Raw genomic sequence first — 21,712 nt, forward strand, 5'->3', positions numbered from 1 at the left:
AGCAGGAAGAAAAGAAGTGGCAACAAATTTGGGATCATCACAGGCAGCCTGTGGCTGGCCACTGACCGCGGGAGCCTGCATCACCCAGAACATTAGGCCCTTCCTGTCTAACTGAAGCCAAGACATCCCAGGTGACCAGGAAGCCTTAGGGGCATGGCAAGGGGCAGACATCTTGACTTATCTCCCTGAAAAAAGGCTCACCAGAAACCTGGATGAGAGGCCTGCATTCCGGTCCCAGCCCTGCCTGGGCTGGAGCTGGTGTCCCTCTACAGAACTCATACTTCACAGCGTACCCGGCTGCCCAGAGCATTTAAAGGAGGTGGCACCCATGGAAGAAGCTAACACATGGGCCTGCCACAGAGTAGGCGCTTAGCACACCCAGTTTTCTTCCCCCAAACCCTGACTCAGGCAGGAGGCCTAATTCCAGCTCTCCAGGCCGCTGGCCCTGTGGAGGAGTGGGGGGTAAATGAAGAGAGGCAGCCTGTGCAGAGAAGGGGGAGGAAGAGCTCAGCTAAGGGCAACCCACTCCCTCGAAGGGGATGCGGCAAAGCAGGCAGCTGGGATTAGGTCCAAGTAGTAAGTCAAGTGCGTGCAATCTTCTGATGAGGCGTGCAGGAGAGAGGGTATGGGGGGGGGCGGGGGGGGGGGGAGGATGAGTCCCCTGGGGTTCCATGGAAGACAGAGGGAATTGGGAGGGAGGCAGTGGTAAAGGTAAGTCAGTCTCGGCCCAGCCCGCTCCTCCCGGCCCCCATCCCCACCACCACGGGTACTTACACACCCGAGAGGAGGCTCAGGCTCCTTTCACTCACCCTGGCCGCCCGGGAGGAGTAGGGATCTTCGAAGAGCGCCCACATGCGGGGCTGCCAGCCGCGGCAGCCCCCCGACCCCGCGCCGGGGCCTGCACCTCCCTCATGGGGCCCCAGGCGCTGCAGGGCCAGCTCCCGCTCATCATCGCCGGCCTCATCGCCAGTCCCTGCGCCACCGCCGCCTCCGTCCGGGCTCTCGAAGATATCGAGCGCCTCTTCGGCGTCGCGGTGCTGCCGGTAGGTCATCCAGCAGCAGGGCTCCACGTCGGTCTCGTCGATGCCCCAGAAAGTGAGCTCCTCCTCGAAGAGCGGCCCACACACGTCGGCGGGGCAGTGCAGCTTGCCGGTGCGGTAGTAGTTGAGCACGTAAGCAAAGACGCCCGGGTGCCGGTCGAAGAAGAACTCGCAGCTCCCGCCGCCGTTGCTGCCGCTGCTGCCCGCACCGCCGCCATCGGACTCGGGCCGGCCCCCGCCGTCGGGATCCGCCAGCCAGGCGAGGCGGGTGCCCGGTAGGGTGCGCAGGGTGCTGCGGTAGGTCTCATGTCGCGTGCCGCCCACGTTGATGATGATCTTCTCCGACGCCTCGCCCTTGGCCATCTCCTCCTTCAGACATGTTTTGGACGGAGGCTTGTTCCCCGACTTGCGCCCACGGTAGGAGGAGACACACACCGAGCTGATCATAAGAAGCGCTGCGGGGCTTCGGCTTGGGGCGGCCGCTGCCCTCCAAACACCCTTCCCAAGGAGGCAGCGTCAGACGGGGGAGGGGGAGGAGACGAGGAGGAGGCAGGAGGCAGGAGGCGGCGGCGGCCCCCTCTGCGGCTTGGCCCTGCCCCTGCCTCCCCCCGGGGCGCGGAGCAGGAGGGGTTGGGTTTCTCCCGTGCACAGGTGGTTGGGGTTTGGGCAGGCAGCTCCGGCGAGGGAGGCAGGAGGGAAAAGGCGAGCCGAGGACCCAAGCGAGGGGCCCGGGGAGGCAGGAACAAGCCCTCACGCTCCCCGGCTAGGACTGGACACTCAGATGCTCGGGCCCCCGGACACGCCCCCCCCTTTCACCCTCAAAAGGCGAGTTAGCGCACAGTCCAGGCTCACTGCGAAGGTCTGGGGCGCGCGCGCGCTCACACTCACAGGGGCCACCCTCCGGCTCCCGAGTCCCGGGAGCGGCCGGCTTCCCCGCGGCGGCGGCAGCGCAGCAGCAACAAGTCCTCGGAGCGGCTGCCGGGGCCGGGCCGACGCTCTTACGGCAGCCGGCGGAGCTCCGCGGGCCCGGGCTGCTTGCGGTCAACACGAGGCGGCGGCGGCGGCATGTGGCCTCTTCCCCCCATTCATAAATCCAGCTCAGGGCTCGGATGGCGGGCGGGGCTGAGCGGAGCGCGGCGTTCAGGCGGGCGGGGGCTGCGCAGGGCGAGGCGGCCGCAGAAAAACAAGCGCGCCCGCAGGAGCGAGCCTCCCGTCCTGCGTCCGCGGCTCGGCAGCGGCTAGGAGCGGCGCGGGGCTGGCGCTGCGCAGCGGGGGCCGTGCTGGGGCGGGGGGGGCCTCAGACGGGGCGTCCTGCGCAGCGCCGAGCCTGGGGGGCGGAGCCGCTCCGGGGCGCGGGGCTCTGGGCTCCGGCGGCCGAGCGGCCAAGGACACCTGCAGGCTTCCCAGGCAGCGCGGATCGAGAGCTTCAGCGCAGCGCCCCGGCGCCGGGCTCCAGCGATCTGGCGGCACTGGGAGCCACGCCATCCGCGCGTCTGCCCATCTCCGGGCGGGGCGCCGGCCTTGGCTCGCGGCAGGAGGCGGGCGAAAGGTGGCCTAAGGGCGGGGGAGCCTGGGCGCCGGTGGGCTGGGGCCCAGGGGGTTCTCGATCTCCCTCCGGCGTTGGTAGCGGATGCCACTCTCTGGTGGCGCCTTTTCTTCTCGGCCCCGCCTCGCCCGGGCGCGCCCTCCGTTGGGCGGGGTGGGCGGGGCGCGGCGCGGGACCGACCGGACTCGCTGCAGGGCCCGGGCGGCGGGGCTCAGCCTTCCTCCGCTGAGCCGAGCCGAGCCGAGGCGCGTAACCCCCTCACCGCCAGCGCCCAGCCCAGCGCGCCGCCCCTGCGCGCGTCCGCCATCGTCCCCTCCGCCCCTTCGGCCCGGCTCCCCGCCTTCCCCGAGCCCGCAGCTCCTCCCACTGCAGCCCCTGGGACACCGAAGGGCTCGCGACCCCTGACCTCTAACCTCCGCCCGCCCCTTCTGGCCGCTCTAGTCAACTCCCCCTCCTTGTTGCGGTTTCATTGCGGCGGACTGGAGGACGGGGAATAAAGGGGGTGGAGAGACAGTGTCGAGTGGAGGAGGCTGCCCCCTCCTGTCCCAGACACCGTGTTGGGGCTTCCTGACCACCCCGCCCCCATCTTGTGCCTGTGAGGCCCAACTAGGCCCAAGATGACTGTGATCTCGATACCAGCCTCTATCACAGTCAACAAAGACCCTGCCTGCGGTGGAATGGGGGACCTGGCGGCCTTGCGCAGAATTGGCTCCTGGTCTGGGTGGAAGAAAACCAGGGTTCTGGCACTATTGTGGGTGTGGAGTAGGTGGTCCTGAAAGATCATTAGGTTAAAGCCATGGCTCCTTGTTGCCCTGAAAGCACATAGAAAGTGGCTGCAGCCTGCCGTCCTGCCGTGTGACTCCTTCCTGGTTCTGTGTTGTTTCACTCATTGCAATTTGTCTCCTCTCCCCTCTCTGACCCTGAGGTCTTTCCAGCCTGCACTGCTTTTTCATCTTGATACCCCCCACACTGCCTGCCTGGAGAACCTGTTTGCTAAGTGATTGAGAAGCTGCCATACCCAAAACATTAGGCAGCAGCCCGATCTTACTGGCCTCATCCCAAGAGCAATTTCCAGATTCGTTTGTTTTTATTTGTTTTCAAGTCCAGAGCCTCTTCTACATCTTTAAGTTAATCCTCATTTTTTTACAGCTTCAGGCTGCCTCCATGTCCATCGGGATGATATAAGGAGGGTTTTAAGGCAGAAATACAAGGGGATTGACACCTGCTTCGGATACCCGTGTACCATCCAACTTCCAGATCAGGTAGTACCTGGCTACAGTGGGAAAACAAGACAAGGTCCTGGTGTGCTCCAAAGAAAGGTTAAAAGCTCAGTGAAGATGCAAGGGATTGTCAGCAAAAGTCTCACTAATGAGGGCAGAAAAACAAAGGGACCGTGGTCTTTGATGATTCGTACTAATATGCAGAGGAGGTGGGTACCATCTTGGACTGTAGCCAGAAACACACATTTGCTGGTACCTCTTTTGTGTCCAGTCCTTAATATCTGCATTTCAGAGTTTGGCTGGCTTTGGGTTTGCTGCAGCAAAGAAGAAATATCCCAAATGTGACTGGGAAGAGAAGACCTGGGACTGTCCAGAAGCTGGAGAGCCATAGCAAGGATGTTAAAGAATTGACTGATGAATAGCTTTCAAGTGCTATCTGGTTGTGTCCTGGCAGACTCCCTTGGGGTCTCCCCCACTTTGCATTTTTCAGGCTGGCTGAACTCAGTCATTCCAGAAAGAGTGAGAAATTGGTGGGAGTGGGGTGGGGGGAATGAAAAACAAACGAATATCCTAGCATCCCACAGCTGAGTCCTTTGTTTATCCAGTAAATATTTCTTGAGTACCTACTGTGTGCCAGAAGCTGTTCAGGCAATGGAAATCAATGAATAAAACAGAGCCCTACCTGCCCCTGCCCCCAACCTCATCCCAGCAAATCTCTGCCCTCTTGGGGCTTCTGCAATGTTTGTGGACGGTAATAAGCATGTGGGGAGACGGGTGGAGGGAGAAAGCTGCCAGGCAAATAAAAGGCCTGGAGGGGAGGTCAAGAAGCTGGCGTGGGGGTAGGGAAACCCAGGAAGAGCCAGGTAAGACAGAGGGCCCAGCCTGGGAGAGGCAGTGAGTAAATGTGCACTGGGGGGTAGCGTCCCTGACTCAGTGCGCTGACCAGCTCCTGAATATGGGAACTGAGCCTCAGGCCGGAGGCCCCCAAGAGCAGTCCTCACCACTTTGCTGAAGGTTTTATCCCAGAGCTCTGGGCTAACCTGTTACCTAGCCTTTCTGTAATTTTCTGGAGGATTCAGTACGTTGCAGCTGGCTTGTCTCCGTTGGTTCTGTGTGCATGAGCTCATGCTGTTTCCCTAAAGTACAGAGCCCAGGATAGGTGAGAGCCCCCTCCCCAGCCGGCCCTGTGACGGCCTACTCTGGATGGGTGGGTGCTGCCCCCTGGTGGTACTAGGAGTCCCTGCTCCTGATTGCACCTCTGGCCTGTGGGGATGAGGAGAAAAGGGGTTTAAAGGCTTGGGGTGACAACAGATTCTGGGCTTCCGGTCAATTCCAGTTTCCCATTAGGGACCCTGCATTCTCTTGCCTTTTCCCATTCCTCCAAGACCTCTATAACCGGCAGGCTGAAGCAAGATTGAAATAGCTTGGAAATTCCTTAATTCTACAAGCCTAGTTCCCTCTAGTGTCACCTTTTCTACCCCTTCCTTCCCTGGGCCCTGTGGTTTCTTCTAGCAGTCAGAAAAGAGCACCCATCTGGGTGCTAGTTCACACGAAAGTGGCAGCCACAGTGGGCTTCCCTCACCAGGAATAAAGGGTGTGGCAAAAGCGTAGGAAAACAGGGCAATGTCTGCTTCCAGGGTGACACTGATGAGGGCTGGCAAGCCTTTCTATAGCCCCTCAAATAAGGCCCTTGGTCTCTGAGACCTGAAGCTGACCCTGCCAACCCAAAGCTGGAGAGCCTGACATCAAAGCCCTTTGCCATTCCCCTTTCCCTACTGCGGCTTGGAGTGGGGCTCAGTCACCTTGGGGTGACAAGAGCCATCCAATACGCTCTCTGTCTTCTTGCTTTGGACTCCACTTGTGTTGAAGGGTTCCAGGCCTAGGAGCAAGTCCCCCAGCTGTCAAGCAAGGATCTCTCCAATGATACTCCCATGACCCCCTTTCGGCATTCCAGCTCTGGCCAGGGACTGACCCTTCCTCCCTGAGGCCCAGGTCAAGGAGCCAGCATCCTTTCCCAGCCTGCTCTGCTCCCCAGCCCAATTAATTGAATTGTCTTATCAGCCATCATCTCATCACTGGGGGGAGGGTGATAGAGCCTTTCCCTCGCTATCATGGAGGGACTAGGGAAGAGAGCCAGAGGAGGCTGGAAGTCTCTTGTTTGCTTATCAGTTCATTTAACCCTGCCTCCCACCCCCACCACAGGCAGCCTGCAGAGACTAACAGGCTCCAGATGAAATGCTGAGAGCCTTCCCAAGTGGGATCCAGGGAGAGCCAAGCATAGAGGACAGCCCTCGGGGCCCTGTGGAGGTCAGCTCTAATGGTTCTTTCACACAGGGGCAGGAGGCAGGGTTGGGTGGCTGTGATAATCCCAGTGAAGGTGTGTTTAGGGCCCTAGGGAACTCAGAAGATGGACTTTGATGTCCCAGCTCTTAAAGTGCCAACAGGGTGCAGGCCACAAGCTCAGGCCTGGCCAAGACTCAGAGCCTCATAAATCATGGACCCCGAGTCATAGGGCTGGCAGGGACCTGAGTGCTACCTCACACATACATTCTCCTTGAGAGATTTCTGGCCTAAGGAGCAGCAATGAGCTCTGGGAGACTGAGCTGGGCCTGTGGCTGGGCCAGGGGTACGGAATGATATGGGGTCCCGCATGGCCTCTGCCCGTAGAACAGTATTCATGGGAGTCACAGTACCAGGACCAGCTCAGTAGACCCCCAGAGCTCTCTTTGCTCAAAGTTGCTGGGATAGACACTCCACCTGTGTCCAGAGACAGAGCGCACCAGTGCACACGCGCACACACACACACACGCACACACACACACACACACCCTAAATCAGGGCCCACCTGGCAGGACTCCTTGGCACTCAGCATTTCTCCATCTAGAAAAGTACAGTTTCCTCCCACCTGGGCTAAATTCCAGCAAAACTGGTTCATTCCATTAGAGTGGTTAATTAGTTCTGATGGACCCAGCCCCCTCCAGCAGTGTCCTGGGGAAAGACGACGCAGTCGTCTGGAGAGGTAGACCAAACACTGGCTCCTCTTGGATGCTCATGAAGCCCAGGGATCCTTCCCCATTTGGGTCAGTCTTGGGAAGAACAGAGAGACCCAGAAGCCAGCCAGCTCTGCCCCAGGGAGCCACAGGGGGGATCTCCACCGAGTCTCTCTGCTCTGCAGCTGGCTCTATGGCTGGCACGGAGTAATCGTAATAATGGTTTGTTTGTTGTTGAGTGACAGACGTCATCTTCTCCCCATTTCCTGGGTTTCCTCCCACATAAGACAGTGTTGGTGAAGAACGCATCCGTGTGCCTGGAACCAGCCAGCGGGTATGACAGTGGCAGGACATTCCAAGTCACATGATGACTACCCTGCATGAGGCAGGTGCCCCCGCCTGACCCTTATTTGTATTTTCTCAGCGCTTGGCACAGCCCTAGGACTCAGATGCTCAGGTCATGCTTGAGGCAGGGAATTAATGTTGGTGGGATGAGGGTGGGCAAGGGGGGAAGCTTTCCTTGTAAGTACTTGCAGTACCTAGATTGGGAGTCTAGGCTTTGGCCCTGGTTTTCCCCCTGTCTGCTTGTGGGAAGTCTGGGTAGATCTCTTCCCCTCTCTGGGCTCGAGTTTCTCCAATCGTCCTATGAGGAGCTTGGGCCCCATAATCAGTAGGGTTCATGTTCTGGTTACTATCACTCTGAAGCAAATTACTCCCCAAAATTAGCGTTGTAAATACAAAGAACATCCTATTTTGCTTCGGATACTACTGGTCCAGCAGATCCGAAGGGCTCAGTGGGACCGTTCTCGCTTAGGGTCCCTCATGCAGCTGCAGTCCAATGTCCACTGGAGCCTCAGACCTGTCCAGCTCAGCTCGACTGAGTGCTTGCTGTGGTATGTTCATGTGGCTGGCAGGTGATAGTGGCTGTCAGCTGGGAATTGAGCTGAAACTGTGCATGGGACCACCTACAAACACACAGCTTCTCTAGCACTGGCAGTCTCAGGGCAGATAGACTTCTTATACGGCAGCTGGGATCCCCCAGGACCACCATCCCTAGAATGCATCCCTAGACATGGCATGACTTTTCCTGAGCTAGCCTCACAAGCCATCTAGTGTCACTTCTGCCATACTCTGTTGGTCAAAGGAGACGTTTACTCACCCTGATTCCAGGGGAGGAGCATGGACTCCACTTGAAGCATTAAAGAACTTGGGGGCTTTTTTTTTGAATCCCTGTGGTTTGTAGAATCCTTCAACCCTGGCCCAAGCCCTTATGGTTGGCTGAGCCTCTGTGGCTTGTTGAGGCTGTTTTTTTTTTTTTTTGGGGGGGGTGGGGGAGCAGTGTACAGGATCTGTGATACTCCCTTCTTTGGAAACAATGCCTTCTCTCCCCTCCTTTCTTAGTTTCTTTGGGTTTTAGGCTGAATCCGTCTTTTCTGAATAGCTCTGTGAGAATGGCTCATTGCATGGGTAATGGGGCCCTCGGAATGAAAGGGGCCCCATGGATCTACTCCAGCTGCAAAAAGGAAGGGAGCTACTATTTAATGAGCACCTATTATATTTCAGTACGGAAAGAGTTCTGTACTGTATTCTAGTAGGTGTTCCAGAAGCAGGTCAGTTTTTCCTCACAGCAATCTCTGCAAGGAAGAGATTTGGTCATCATCCTCCTTTTACAGATTAGGAAATGAAGTTTCACAGGTTTGTGACTTGCCCAAGGTCAAACGATCGGTGACAAAGCCATGACTCAGAAGAAGCTGTTCTCGGGGCACCTGGGTGGTTCAGCTGGTGAGGCATCCGACTCTTGGCTTCAGCTCAGGTCATGATCTCACAGTTTGTGAGTTTGAGCCCCTCATTGGGCTCCTGCTGATAGTGCAGAGCCTGCTTGGGATTCTCTCTCTCTCCCTCTCTCTGCCCCTCCCCCGCTCACTCTCTATCTCTCTCTCAAAAATAAATAAATAAATAGGGGCACCTGGGTGGCTCAGTCGGTTGAGCAGCTGACTTTGGCTCAGGTCGTGATCTCGCAGCTCGTGGGTTTGAGCTCCACGTCAGGCTCTGTGCTGACAGATCAGAGCCTGGGGTCTGCTTTGGATTCTGTGTTTCCCCCTCTCTCTGCCCCTCCCCAACTTGTGCTCTGTCTCTCTCTCTCTCAAAAATAAATAAAAAACATTTTAAAAAAAGAAAAGAAAAAGAAGTCTGGCCACCCAGAGATGAACCATGCTGGAGAGGCCAGGTGTAGACACTCTTCTGGTGACAGTCCCAGCTGAGCCCAGCCTTCCAGCCATTCTTACTGAGGTGTCAGCCACTCGGATGAATGTGAGTGAGGCTGCCTTGGACCCTCCAGACCAGCTCCTCTGCCAATTTAACACCACTAAGTGACCTCCGTTGCCACCAGAAGGGTCCCTCAGACATGCCCTGCCTGAATTCCTTACCCCCCAAAATCATGAGATATAAGAGAGATAAAATAACTTGCTCTAGGTCTCCTAGGAACCGGCGGGGCGGGGGGGGGTGGGGGTGGGCAGCTGACATTTGAACTTGGACTTTGAAAGTCTGCCTCCACAACTCCTTCAAACCCACTGCTTCTTAGTGGGTTTATGTGTGCCTCCTGTCAGGGAAATTGACATTTCAACCCAAAACACTACCTTCAACCAAAGGATTGAATGAATTTACAAGGAGGGACGTTTTCAGCACAGGGACTTTCTCAATTAAGAGGTACATGGTGTGATATAGAGTCTGGGGACATAGGGGGTGGTTTCCCTCTGGAAAACCCAGGACAGCAGGGGTTGATTTACCTATGTTTGCGTGTCCATAGCTGGCACAGAACCTGTCACCATGGACGCTTAATAATTGTTCACTAACAACCCACAAGGCGGAAGTGCTAGAGTTGGAGAAGAGGGTAGGGGACCAAAGATCTGGAGAGAAAGGTTTTCCTGCCATCTGGTGGCTGTTTCTGGAATGACACCTTTTACTTCTAAGGAGAAGGAAATGGAGGGTGGCTGGGGGCCTGGGCTGCGTGTGCAGATCAGGCAGCAGCATTTCAGACTGGAGTGGGGTGCGGTAGGGGGGCCTTTACCGTCCACTAAAGTTTGCAAAAGATCAGAATTTAGAGCGTGCTGTTCACATGAGATTAGACGTGTGGAGCACTCGGACCCCAATAAGGCCTCCTAGAAGCGTGTGTGTTCAACACCCAGGGCAACGCTTAGGCAAAGAAACACGCATCCCTCCTCAACCTTCCCTCAAACTCCTCAGCCAGCCAGCACCCACAACCCACGGCAACCCTCTCTGCCCCATCCTGTCCAAGCTTCTCCCCCGGAGCTGCTGCTGGCCTCTAAGGCTTCCCCCATCCCCTCTCCCTGAGCCTGAGGCGGGTCAGAAAGGCAAGAGGGATTTGGTAAGAACAGACACTTTATTGTACACCGTGGGTGGGGGGAGTAGAAAGGAAGGAGAGGGTCGGGGGATGATGATGCCTCGGCCCCTCCCCTGGGCTGAGCGGTCTTGACCCAGGGCCCTGGCCAGTCACGGGGCACACGGACTTCATGTCTCTGCTCTCTCCCACCGTGGGAGTACTCTGGGGGGACAGGCGGGTGTAGCTGTGAGGAAGGGCAGAAGGGGAGCCCCCTGCCTATAATACTACAGGCCTGCTGAGGGCCTGGCACCACGCAGCTTGTGGCCCCCAGCTTCACCACCTATGGCAGGCTGACTCAGGAAGGCTTCTCCTGGCACTAGGAAAGACGTCCCCTCAGATTTATTGCTGGAGGGCAAAAGCCAACCCCTCGCCAGTATGCCTCACCTGTCCACCCCCATCTGGAGCCCAGGCTTCGCATCGCCTCAGCGGAGTAGGGCTCCCCGAGGAAGAAGCTGGTGACCGGGGCTGGAGGACAGGCAGGAGCAGGGACCGGGGGACGCTTTCAGGCAACCCCCCCACCCCGCCCTGCCTGCCCTGAGTCCGCTGTCTCCTGTGGGCACTGCATGGACAGCACCAAAGCCGGTAAGGGACGTGGACCCGACACAGGGATGTGGGGGCCTGCCCCTCCCACTCCTCCAGGGAATCCGGGGCTGGATCTCACCTTGTCAGATGCCTCACCTCTTCTGGCCTCGACCAACCGCTCCCAGCCCCCCTGAGGAGTGAGGAGTGTGTGTCAAAAGCGCAGGGAAAGGGAAGCTGTTCCTTTCTGAGCCCTCTCAGGACTGTCTCAAGGACGAACATGGGACAGAGGCGCTGGGAGAGGCTCTCCTGGGGTCTCCCCATCTTAAGAAACCCAGCACTTTTCCTCAGGATGCAAAGCTTGTGACTCCAGAGGGAACAGCAAGAAGTTGGCTAGAAAATAAATTTGGGGGCTGTCCCTCCCACCCCAAAGCCCCTCCTTCCCTGTTTCTGGCAAGCCCAGGGGTAGGAAGGTAATGGGCCACCAGCAAGAAACACCTGCCTTTCCCCACAGCACCCTGCCCCAAGGCCTTGCCTGACAGAGCTGAGGGGGGAGGCAGGGAGAGGGCCAGTGTGGTCTGCAGGGACGTGGTGAACACGGGCCGGCACGAATCACCTACACGCACCCGCACCCAGGTAGGTGCACGCACCACACACACACACACGCACGCACACGCACGCACCAAGCTCCAGGCCTTATGTCTAACACAGCAGAGCCACAGCCGGGACGGGGCCCGGCCTGCAGCCAAAGGCTACAAGCACTACCCGGCCCGTAAGAACCAAGCAGACGGCCCCGCTCAACCGCCCTGGTGCAGGCTGGCAGGCTGGGGCCTGGCCCAGCCACACGCTACAAAATTAAAAATATATCAAATATACAATGAAAATAGATCTGTACAGCACTGAGGATGAAAATAGTCCACCAGCCACAGTATAATATTGGGTTTGTCATTTAACAGCATTTACACCCACATGTACAGATTGAATATACAATAGAAATAGAATATATAGAAGAGTATATATAGTAGAGTGTCTCTCCTGGGGCCTTGCTTTTCCTGTTGCTAAGTCTGCTGGGATTAGGCATGGGGCCAGGTAGGAGGTGTTGGTGAGGTGCCTGAGGCGGGATGCTGTGCCCCAAAAGCTCATGTCTTCGGGGACATGTGGGTCTCCTTCCCCTCCTCACACTGAGAAAGGACAGGTGTGGCCAGAGGGCTGGAAATGGGAGCAGATGCGGGGGGAGGGGCCCCCTGGCGAGTTGGTGGGGGGGACCATGGGGCTAGGGGATGAAGGAGGGAACCCCGGGCGTGGCCTGTCCCTCCCAGCGCTGAGAACACGGGAGTGACTCGGGACGTTGCGTGAAGGTGCCCGGGCCTAGCACTGTGGCCCGCTGCTATCCCGTGTACCTCAGCTCTCACAATTGGAGTTCCGCCATCCCCGCCAGGCTGCCTGCCTTCCATCCATCCATGCCCGTGCATCCACGCGACCATCCTTCCGCGAGCCCATCCAGTGCTCTGCAGACATTATTCTCCAGCCGGACTCCAGTCCTCCCAGCCTGCACTCCGAGGGCAGCCCTCTTCCGGGGGAGGCCTCAGGTAGGGGTGGGTGGGGATGTGGCAGGGGCTGGGCCCCAGGACAGAGACCCGGCCCTTCTCCTGGGCAACCCCGGTGCCCACAGCACTGCCTGTGCACTCCCTGTCATGGGCCGGGCGGCTTGGGGAAGGGTCCCGAGATATTTACACATGACATGCACACGGCGCTGGCTGTGCTCGAACAAGGAGAGTGAGTGGCAGCCCAAAGGGGCAGTGAAGTTTCCGTCTTTCCCTAGGGATGAGGTTTGCTGGGTACGAGCCCCTGAACTCCAGGGACCCCCATTCCAGGGGAGAAGCTGCCGCTAGTGAGAAAGTTGGGCCCCCGCGTGAGAGAGGGAGTGTGCTTCGCAATTGTGCTCTAAACCATCTGAATTGTGCTGCAGGCCAAGGGCCCCCGTGCCCAGCCCCCCTTCTGCTGCGGAGGCTTGCACTCGAGCCAGAGAGCGCTATCTGCCTCCCAAAACAGAACCTGGGGACTTCCACAAGATTCTGTCCCAAGTCTGAGCCCTGAGTCCTGACACAATCGTCCCGTCCCCGACCTTGAATTCATCAGCCTCCGGGCTGCCCCACACCCTGTCCTACCCGACACCGAGCCTCTCACCACCACCTGGCGGCACGGAGGGATGCCCAGGACCTAAGAACGACAGGTACCAGGTTACAGGGAGCGGGTAGGGAGAGTGACCCCTACAGTGGCCACTTGCAGTCTCCACTGTGCTGGGAATCCGGACTTCTGGATTGTTCTCGTTAATCAGCTGCGATTTGGTGAGCGGGTCTCAGGAGGTGAGATGGGCTGGGAGCCTGCACTGGGGACAGAGTTTCTCCCGGCCCCTGCTCAGGTCTAGGGAGGAGCTGGCCGGGACTGGGGTGGGGGATGAGGGAGGGCACCCCCCCTCTCCGTGGGCAGAGGGCCTGGCCTAGGAAGCGAGGCCAGGCCGGGACGAGCAGGCTGGATGGGTGTGGGGGGAGAGGTGGGCAGGGCAGGGTGGGGCAGTGGTCACAGCTCCGACTCGGGGGTGCTGGCCAGGAGGTAGCTGCTCCCATAGCGTCCATTGGGGTTGCCGCTGGTCTCCAGGGGCGACGTGCTGCCGGGCCCCAGGTAGGAGCGGTGAGTGGGCATGGGGGAGGGCGCCTCGCTGGGCACCTTGCTGAGGATGAAGCGGGTCTCATCGTTCTCCTCCAGGTTGGAGATGTCCTTCATCATGCGGCCCTTCTTGTAGGACACGGAGAGGGTGTTGGAGCCATCAGAGAGCAGGTGGAAGTGCCGGAGGATGAACACCACGGGGATGGGCAAGGTCGCCACGACGATGAGGGTGATCAGGAGCGCCATGGCCCAGTTAGGGAAGTACAGGTAGCGCTCCGCAGCCTAGGGGTGGACGGGGGCGAGGGCTGCTGTCCGACGCTGTGACCACCTCACCCTCCCGGGACCTCCAGGCCTGACTCCTCCTGCCCTCTCCCATCCCCACACGCCATCCTGGCCAGGCGCCAGCAGAGATGGAGGGCATCGGGGTGGCTACTCGAGTTAGCTGGTCGCCTTGGTTAAGGGCCCTGGGTCTCCCCTGGGTCTCGGTTTCTACATCTGGAAAATGGATGGGTAATTCTGCTCTACAGACATGGACAGAGAACACGGGTTAGGAAGACAGGACGGGTGCACCAAACTTTCTGACCCTCAGTCTCCCCCTTTGTGCTCTAGGGGTAATGCCACCTCTCTCTCTGGGCCATTGTAAAGATTACAGATCAGGTGTGCAAAGGCCCTGGAGGGGCCTGGCACACAGCAGCTCCCCTAGAAGGGTTTATCTCTATTGCCTGGGGAGATGCCAGTGACCCTGGGGTTTCAGGTCCCCCCTCACCTCCTCCTTGATCCAGGCGCTGTACCCGGGGGGCGTGACCCCCAGCTGGATGATGCTCGCCGTGGTGAGCACAGCCATACACAGTGGAGACACGAACTTCCACATGTAGAAATAGAAGCGATAGGGCCGGAAGCCCAGCATCTCTGTCAGCTCCTGCATGAACCTGCCAGGTGCACAGAGAGCCCAGCTTCGACACCCCCACCGCGCCTGCGTATCCCCCCACAACTGCCTCCTCCAGGAAGCCTTCAATGACCAGTCCCTCCCTCCCAGGCTCTTCCATTCTTCACATTCAGCGCTCCCAGTTTATTATTCGGTGGCCCAGCTGGCCTCTGCGCAGGCTCTGGTGCCCTCTGCTAACCTCCCCTGAATACCTAACAGCTCACCCCATCCAGGGATTTGCTGCTGTTCACGGGACATGCCTGCGCAGCTGGACAGGCGCCGCAGGACCTCTGTGTGCGCCTTGCACCCCACCCCACTCACACTGGTCTGGCTCCACACGCCCCCTGCTGGAAGAGAGGTGAAGGGCACTTCTCTAGCGTCCAGGGGCCCTGACTTGGGGGGTTCTAACGCCTGGGTCTGTGGGTAGAATTACAATAGTTGGCTGGCTGTGTACATGAGTGTCATGAAAAAAACATCATTTCTACGTCAATAACACCTAAGTGCAATCTTGCATTTCTTACTGTCGCAAATGCAAGCAACCACAGCGGTATTGGCAGTACCTGAGACTTTGTCACCAAATCATTACATCACAGACACCTTCCCATCACGTTACAATCGAAGCCGCCTACAAACGCCATTTATGTCCACCGCTATCTCACGATGATTGCCATAGCTAGGTCGTGTAACTTCATGCAGTAAAAATAAGGTACCTGTGCGTCACTGTATCCGATTTTCAACAGCACTTTCCTAGTTTTCATCTTCATTTATTTCCTGTATCTTACATATTTTATCTTATCCACTTGAGAAGAATATTCTGGGGCTTCACCTGACTGCAGAAGCCTCTTCTGCAGGAGCAGCCTCTTCCAGCCCCGGCTCCCAGGGCTGTTCCTGTCTTACCCCGCGTCCCTGCCTGCGCTCTTGTAGGAAGAAGATGGCTGTAGCAGGGCCGTGACAGAGCCTGATTCCAAGACCAGGTCCAGACATGAGCGGAGGCTCTGGCCTTGTGGACAGAGTGGGAGGGGCCCGGTCCTGGGGCTCCCCAGGCCCACAGATTTGTTAAATGAGGAATGAGGCCGGGGGGCTGACGGTGGATGTGGCTCTGCTGTGGGCTCGGGCCACGAGCCCCACTGCTTCCTTACTGCTGAATTCCCTTACCTCACCCCCCAGACAGGTCCCCAACCGCACCTCATCTCGCACCCCCAGATTGCTCACCCCAACACTGAGTCGGGCTGCTGAAGTCCTACAGTTCTCTCTGAGTGGGCGGGGGGGGGGGGGCTCTTGTACAGCCGCTAAGTGCTTAACAAGCTTAACAGAAGTCTGAAGAGCTGGTACTCAGGTAAGGGGCTACAGTAATTTAAGGCAGCTTAGGGTGATGCCAGGACCTGAACCCAGGAGACTCACGCCCTCAGCCTGTCTCTGCCTCTTACCAGCCAAGTGGCCTTGGGGAGTCACGTCCTCCCTCTGAGTCCCAGATCTCTAAGGGCACTTTGAGCGCTGACATTCGGACTCTGTGATCTCCTAGCCCACTCAGAAGCAGCCCTGGGGACACGGCACTCTCCAGGAGGTCATAATAGGACAGACCCCTCCTCCTGTCCCACGCCTTCTCCACGTCTCCCCCCCCCCCTTACTTCTTGGTTCCATAGATCCAGGCCACAGCAATGTTCTCAAGGATGACGATGACGGTGAGCGGCAGGGTGGCAGAGTAGTCATCAAACATGGTGACAAAGTAGTTTCCGGAGCGCTGGACGAACAATAGCCCCACGAAGAATGCAAAGACACAGCAGCCCACTACAGAGAGCCGGGAGGCCGGTGTGGGGGCACAGGTGCAGGGTGGGCGGGGCCCAGGGGTCTTGGGGGGCACCCAGGCCCCTCCCTTCCCACCCCTCCTCCCTGAAGGCCTTCAAGGGAGGGTTCCAGATGCTGAGCTTCTGAGCTCCCACTCTACCAGGAGAGGAGCGGCCCAGGGCTGGGAGTAACAGAGACGGAGTAGGGCGCAAGGCCAACGTGGAGGGAGGGCACCCCCCCAGGGGGGTTCAGCAGGCCCTCAGAGAGAGGCCATCCCCCAGCTCGGGTTTGGCACAGATTCCCCAACAGCCCTCTCCTGGCTCTTGAGTGCTCTCCTCTGGGTGGTAAGCCAGGCCCCAACTGCATCCCGGGGGGCAGCAGGGAGCCTTCTCAGTATGGAGTCTTCCTAAAGTCAGAGGCACAATGGTCGCCTCTGAGGGCAGCCCACAGGGCTGGGGCCGGGGGCGCTGCCGGGAAGAGTTACCTGTGAACATCTCCTTGGGCACCTTGAAGGTGTCGATGATGGGCGTGGTGATGCCGGCCATGGTCCCAATCATGCTGCCCAGACCCAGGTTGATGAGCATCAGGAAGAACATGACAGACCAGAACGGGGAGGCCGGGAAGTGCGTCATGGCCTCAGTGAAGGCGATGAAGGCCAGCCCTGTGCCCTGCACGGACTGAGGACGGGGTGGAGGGCGAGGGCTCAGCGAAGCCCACACCACTCCTGGGAGCCCCTTGCTTCCTCATCTCTGCCCCTGCAGCTTTAAGAATAACGATTCCCTCCTTCACAGGAATCCCTGCCCCCACCTAAATCTCATCTTTGGCCAGCGGGTCTCAAACTTGAGTGAGCATCAGCATCCCCCCCCTCCCCCAGGGAGCAAGGTACCGCTTCAAGAAGGTCACCTGTGGGATCTGGGAGCTATGAGCTGTCTAGGGATCCCAGGTGATCTAGATGAAGATGCTCATATTTAGCCCAGCCTGAGACCCTCCTCCTCTAAGAAGTCTTCCCTGATGGCTCCAGCCACAACTTTGGGAGCATCCCGTTCTGAGCTCCAGACTTTAAGGTAGTGGGCCCAGCCTCCAGTGCCTAATGGAACTACACCGGAGCCTTTAAAACACCAATGCCTGAGTACTCCCCCCGCACCCCCCCCCCCCGGAAATGATCATTTGATTGGTCTGGTGCTAAAAGCTGGGTATGTGAGTTTTATTAAGCCCCCGGGGGACTCCAATGGGTAGCCAAGGTGGAGAGCCACTGCACCCATGCCTGGGCCCCTGCTCATGGGGCAAGTGACCACACACTGCCCACGGACATCACTTCTACGCTGTCCTGTAGGGACCCGTGATTGTGGGGAAACACCTCCCCCAACTGCGTGAGTGTGTAATTCTTGTCACTTGGATGTTATCGACGACAGATCATATAAGGAAGAAAAACTGGCTCTAATCCTAGTTTTATTCAGAGGACTTGGGCCATGCCCAGGAAAATGGAGCAGGATCTCACGGAAGGGAGGCGCCCTTTGTGCTGCCAGTCACCTGGGGGCAGAAACCAGACTGGATCGTTTGCTCTCGATCACATGGGAAGAGGCAGAGGGTACAGGACACGGCTCCCTTAGCATTAGTATAGTGCCAGCAGCATGCAGAGGACTTCACATCGAGCTCAGGCATCAGGACAGGGAAAGCTCATCTTGCCTAGCTTCATAAAGAGGGCAGAGTTGGCCTGGGCTGAAGGGAGCTGGCTCTGCCCCATGGAAATCTTGGCACCAGCTGGGTCCCAAGACCCTGTGGGCATGTCTCTATCCTGTTACCCCTACTAACAGAACAGTCCCTTTGAAAGTTTCCAGCTGTGCAAGTGGGAATAGAAGCAAGGTGACCAAACTTGGGCCTGAGCATTAAGGAGGGAGTGGTAGTCACCTGCTCTGTCCCAGGGACTAAGGGTCATTGCGGCAGTGGGAGCTGCAGTGAGTGGGGACAGCCGGGGGAGGGAACCGAAGCATCAAGGGGCGACTCAGAGCATGGGGACTCGAACCCTGGCTCCCCTTACTAGCTGTGAGACCTTGAGCAAGCTCCCAATTTACAGGCTACATAGCCGCAAAATAGGTGGCCGTATTAATACTCAACTCACAGCACTGTCGTGAGGGCCAGAGGGGACAGACAGCAGAGCGCACTCAGTAATGGAAGTGCTTCTTTTCTGTGAGCCGTGTACAAAGCCCTGTTGCAAGTGCATTATGTATGACCGTGACCCACGTGCAGGAAGCCTGTGCAACGCATCTGAAAGTCATTCCGCACGATTCCTGTGATCTCTGGGACGCGTGTGTGTGCCTCGTGCCAAAGGTTTGGCTGAAACCTTTCCTCTCTCCCTCCCTGGACACATCGTGGGTCCTGGTTTATCAAGCAAGCAAATGAGTCCCTGGCGGCCTTCTGAGGCCTGCATCCAGGCTCCAGCCACCCCTGGCCTGTCTCTGGGTCCCACACTCCCACGTATGCCTTCCTGCCCACCCTAGGAAGGGCAGCCTGCCTCACACCTTGTCCAGCTCGTCCTCCAGGAGGCAGGGGTCGAGGCCCAGAGCTGAGAAGTGGTCCTCCTTCACGGCCATGATGACTTTGTACATCTCCGTGTAGTCCTTGGCAGTCAGGTGCGAGAAGTTGACGTGTGGAGGGATGAGGTCCCGGCTCAGGACATTGGTGTGGAGGTACCCCAGGATTTTCTCGGCATTCCTGCAGCACAAAAAGGGGAGGGCCAGGTAAAGAGGCAGGAGTGGGCACGGTCCCCGAGGCCCCTCCCAGACACCCAGGAAGGAGCCCACACGGGCCATCGACAGAGACATCTCTGAACCCGTCCCTGGGATCCGGGGCCGGGGCCGGAGAGAGCTCCTCTGATGTCCAGCCATTAACCCCGGGGCAGATGGGGACTCTGCCTCCGTAGCCCACCTGCCCCGCCTGGGTAAGGTGGACAGGGAGAAGAAGGGACAGCAGCCAAGATGCCACCTACTCGACCACACACTTCTCGTTCATGATGTTGGCCTTGAAGCCCAGCACAGCAAACACCACGAGGGTGGCCAGCACCGAGGTGAAGAAATTAATGAAGGACACCAGTGCAGCATCGAAGTGACAGTTGTTATCTTGCTTGTTGTAGCTGGAGAAGGCGATGACACCCCCGAAGCCTAGCCCCAGGGCGAAGAAGACCTGTGTGGCTGCCTCCCGCCACACCTGGGGGTCCAGCATCTTGTCCAGCTGTGGGGGGAGGACGAGAGACACACAGATGATGGTTTTATTCACGCACAGTGGCGCTCCCACCTCGGCCCCTTCCTTACCCTCACTGGAGTTCAGAGGCCGCATGGCATGGTGGGAAAGCTGTGGTTGGGTGACCTTGGGTTTTCCCCTGACCCCTCTGAACTTGAGACCCCCATGTGTATAACACAGATAACAAGAGCATTAACTTCAGAGGATTGCTGTGAGGCTTAAGTGAGATAAAATAAATGCTGTGTGCTTACTCAGTAACTTCTCAGTTCATTTGAACTGCCACCTTTGCTTACCATGGGGCTATTATACTGAGGAATATCTTCAGGGCCATTAGGTATGATGTGTGGTGCACAGCTCGAGGGAAGGCCATTCATTTGGACTATAGTGTGAATGGTGCCTCTTAGAGTTGTGCAGTGTACAACCTGCACAACAGCACTAGAGAACTGAGAACACGAGTGTTTCCCCGATACCTTCTCCACTTCAAACCATGAAAAAGGACACCAGCTCCTCCTTCCTGCCCACCTGATCTTCTTTTCCCAGGAAAAAAATAAGGGCCCCATCTTCATTCTCGCACTTCTACATGTTCTGGGTCACAGAAAGACCCTTCCCCCCTCCCACCCAACCAACTTGAAGCACAGAACCCAGACACTTCCTAGAGAGGGGAAACCCCCTTCCTGACCTTCCACCTGCCTTCAGACCTGATGGAACCCTGCACCACAACAGCCTGTAGAGGGTATGGGGCAATTCCCAAAGTGCTTTTCGTAGCCATTTTCCTTTTACTGTTTGCCCCTCAAGACAGGGACCGTGGCTTGGACCCAGCACGGGGCTGTACAGTTAGATGGACCCAGGCCTAAACCTGACGCCCATCCTTAAATAGCTTAGAAGGGTTAGAAAAATGACAGTGCCCGTTTTGTGAGCCTCAGTTTTCTCATCTGAACAATGGGAACAATAATAGAGTATCCCTCCCATGGCAGTTGTGAGGATCAGATGTGCAGCAACAAGTAATGCCTGGCACATAAATAGCAAGTTAATCCTGACAAAGTGCCTCTGACTTGGTCAGGACAGGTTTGTTTGTTTGTTTGTTTGTTTGTTTTGGTGGAGGGAAGGAATTACTGTTCACATTTTGAAATAGTGAACAGACACCCCAAGGTGAAAATTACTCGCTCGGAGTTACTCGAGTACAGATGCTCTGATGCTGGCCCCTGACACCCTCCTAGCACCTCCCCAGACCATATCCTCCTGCGCCTGTGCTGCTGAGGTCAACCCAAGTGACCGAGGAGGCAAGGAGGTTCTAGAGAGTTCGCTATCCCTGCAGGCACAAGCCCGAACTGGTCCTGTCCTGGCCGCCCCTCGCTGTGTGCCTGTGGCCAAGTCCACTCCCCGTGTGCGTACTGAGGCCTTGGACTTGAGGCTCCGCCCAGTGCTATCTTACAGCCCTAACGCCCAGGATGGAGGCCCATCTGCCCGCCACCTCAGCAGCTCCCTAGGCACAGCTGAGCGCCTGGAGTCACCCCACTGGCTGAGGAGATGCTGGCAAGCTTGGAGGGCTGGGAGAGGCGCCCCCAGGCTCACCCCAGCCTCCCCCAGGCTGGGGAGGAAGAGGAGGACGACGGTGATAGAGTCTTCAGGGTCAGTGCACAAAGGGAGGCCTGGCCGGCGAGTATGTGTGTTCTGGGGGGCGATTAAGTTCCCCTCACCTTGCACAAAATAAAGTCATCTTTGGTCCACCAAGAAAACCCAGAACCCAGGCTTTAAGGAGCTAACAGTACCCGACTTCCATGAGAAGGGGACACCTTCCCCATCCCCTCCCTGTCTCTGCACACTCAATAGTAACGTGTTGTGGCCTCCCTGTGAGTATGACACGCAGCCACTCATCCATCAAACACGGGACACCTACTGGGGGTCAGGCCGGGGGCTAGGTGTGGGGACCCACAGAGAGTAAGAGCAGGCAAGGTCCCAGCTCCTGTGGAGATGATATTCTAATTGTCAAATGACCCCACAAACAGATGTTAAGTTGCAAAGGTGACAAGGGCTGTGAAGGCCAGGACCCAATACTTGGTCGGGGGGAGGCAGGGGGTTGAGCCAGTCAGGAGGCCAGGGACAGCTTCCCCTGAGGAAAGGATCCTCGAACTGACATCTGAGAGGTAGAAAGCGAGGTTAAGAGGGCAAGGAAGAGCATTCGGACAGAGGGAACAGCGTCCGCTGAGGCCCCGAGGCAAGGCAGGACAGAGGAGGGTGTGTGAACAGAAAGAGGCCAGGCTGCCTGAAGCAGCAAGGATGAGGCGTGAGAGGTACAGGTGAGGCTGGGGGGCAGAGGAGTCAGATCAAAGGTCTTACCGGGCTCCCAAGAATGCACTTAATTCCGGGGGGGAAAGAAGTGATC

The 21,712-nt window shown here is 57.7% G+C and overlaps 2 protein-coding genes and 1 long non-coding RNA gene across 8 annotated transcripts in view; 1 reads left to right on the plus strand and 2 right to left on the minus strand.

Moving 5' to 3' along the window:
• The window catches only part of KCNC4 (potassium voltage-gated channel subfamily C member 4), a 46,155-nt gene extending 43,293 nt beyond the window's left edge, over window positions 1-2,862 (minus strand). For 4 of the 5 annotated variants that reach the window (XM_058716261.1, XM_058716259.1, XM_058716260.1 and 1 more), the window contains exon 1: window positions 810-2,421. In XM_058716261.1, the coding sequence (XP_058572244.1) occupies window positions 810-1,487 (678 nt within the window). In that variant the 5' untranslated portion in view covers window positions 1,488-2,421. Of the gene's footprint in view, window positions 1-809 lie in introns of all 5 variants that reach the window. The other variant, XR_009257867.1, reaches the window with a different exon arrangement.
• LOC131504221 (uncharacterized) lies at window positions 2,481-4,492 on the plus strand. Its single transcript, XR_009257868.1, has 2 exons — window positions 2,481-2,589; window positions 3,736-4,492. It is a non-coding gene; the product is annotated as an uncharacterized LOC131504221 (long non-coding RNA).
• Window positions 4,493-11,615: 7,123 nt separating this feature from the next.
• SLC6A17 (solute carrier family 6 member 17) overlaps window positions 11,616-21,712 on the minus strand; it is a 50,265-nt gene continuing 40,168 nt past the window's right edge. For both annotated transcript variants that reach the window (XM_058716262.1, XM_058716263.1), the window contains exons 7-12: window positions 19,079-19,320; window positions 18,612-18,804; window positions 16,577-16,769; window positions 15,936-16,095; window positions 14,149-14,311; window positions 11,616-13,664 (exon numbers count right to left, since the gene is read on the minus strand). In XM_058716262.1, the coding sequence (XP_058572245.1) occupies window positions 13,296-13,664; window positions 14,149-14,311; window positions 15,936-16,095; window positions 16,577-16,769; window positions 18,612-18,804; window positions 19,079-19,320 (1,320 nt within the window). In that variant the 3' untranslated portion in view covers window positions 11,616-13,295. The remainder of the gene's footprint in view (window positions 13,665-14,148; window positions 14,312-15,935; window positions 16,096-16,576; window positions 16,770-18,611; window positions 18,805-19,078; window positions 19,321-21,712) is intronic.

The sequence above is a fragment of the Neofelis nebulosa genome, chromosome 2, assembly GCF_028018385.1.
Source record: "Neofelis nebulosa isolate mNeoNeb1 chromosome 2, mNeoNeb1.pri, whole genome shotgun sequence".
Lineage (NCBI taxonomy): Eukaryota > Metazoa > Chordata > Mammalia > Carnivora > Felidae > Neofelis > Neofelis nebulosa.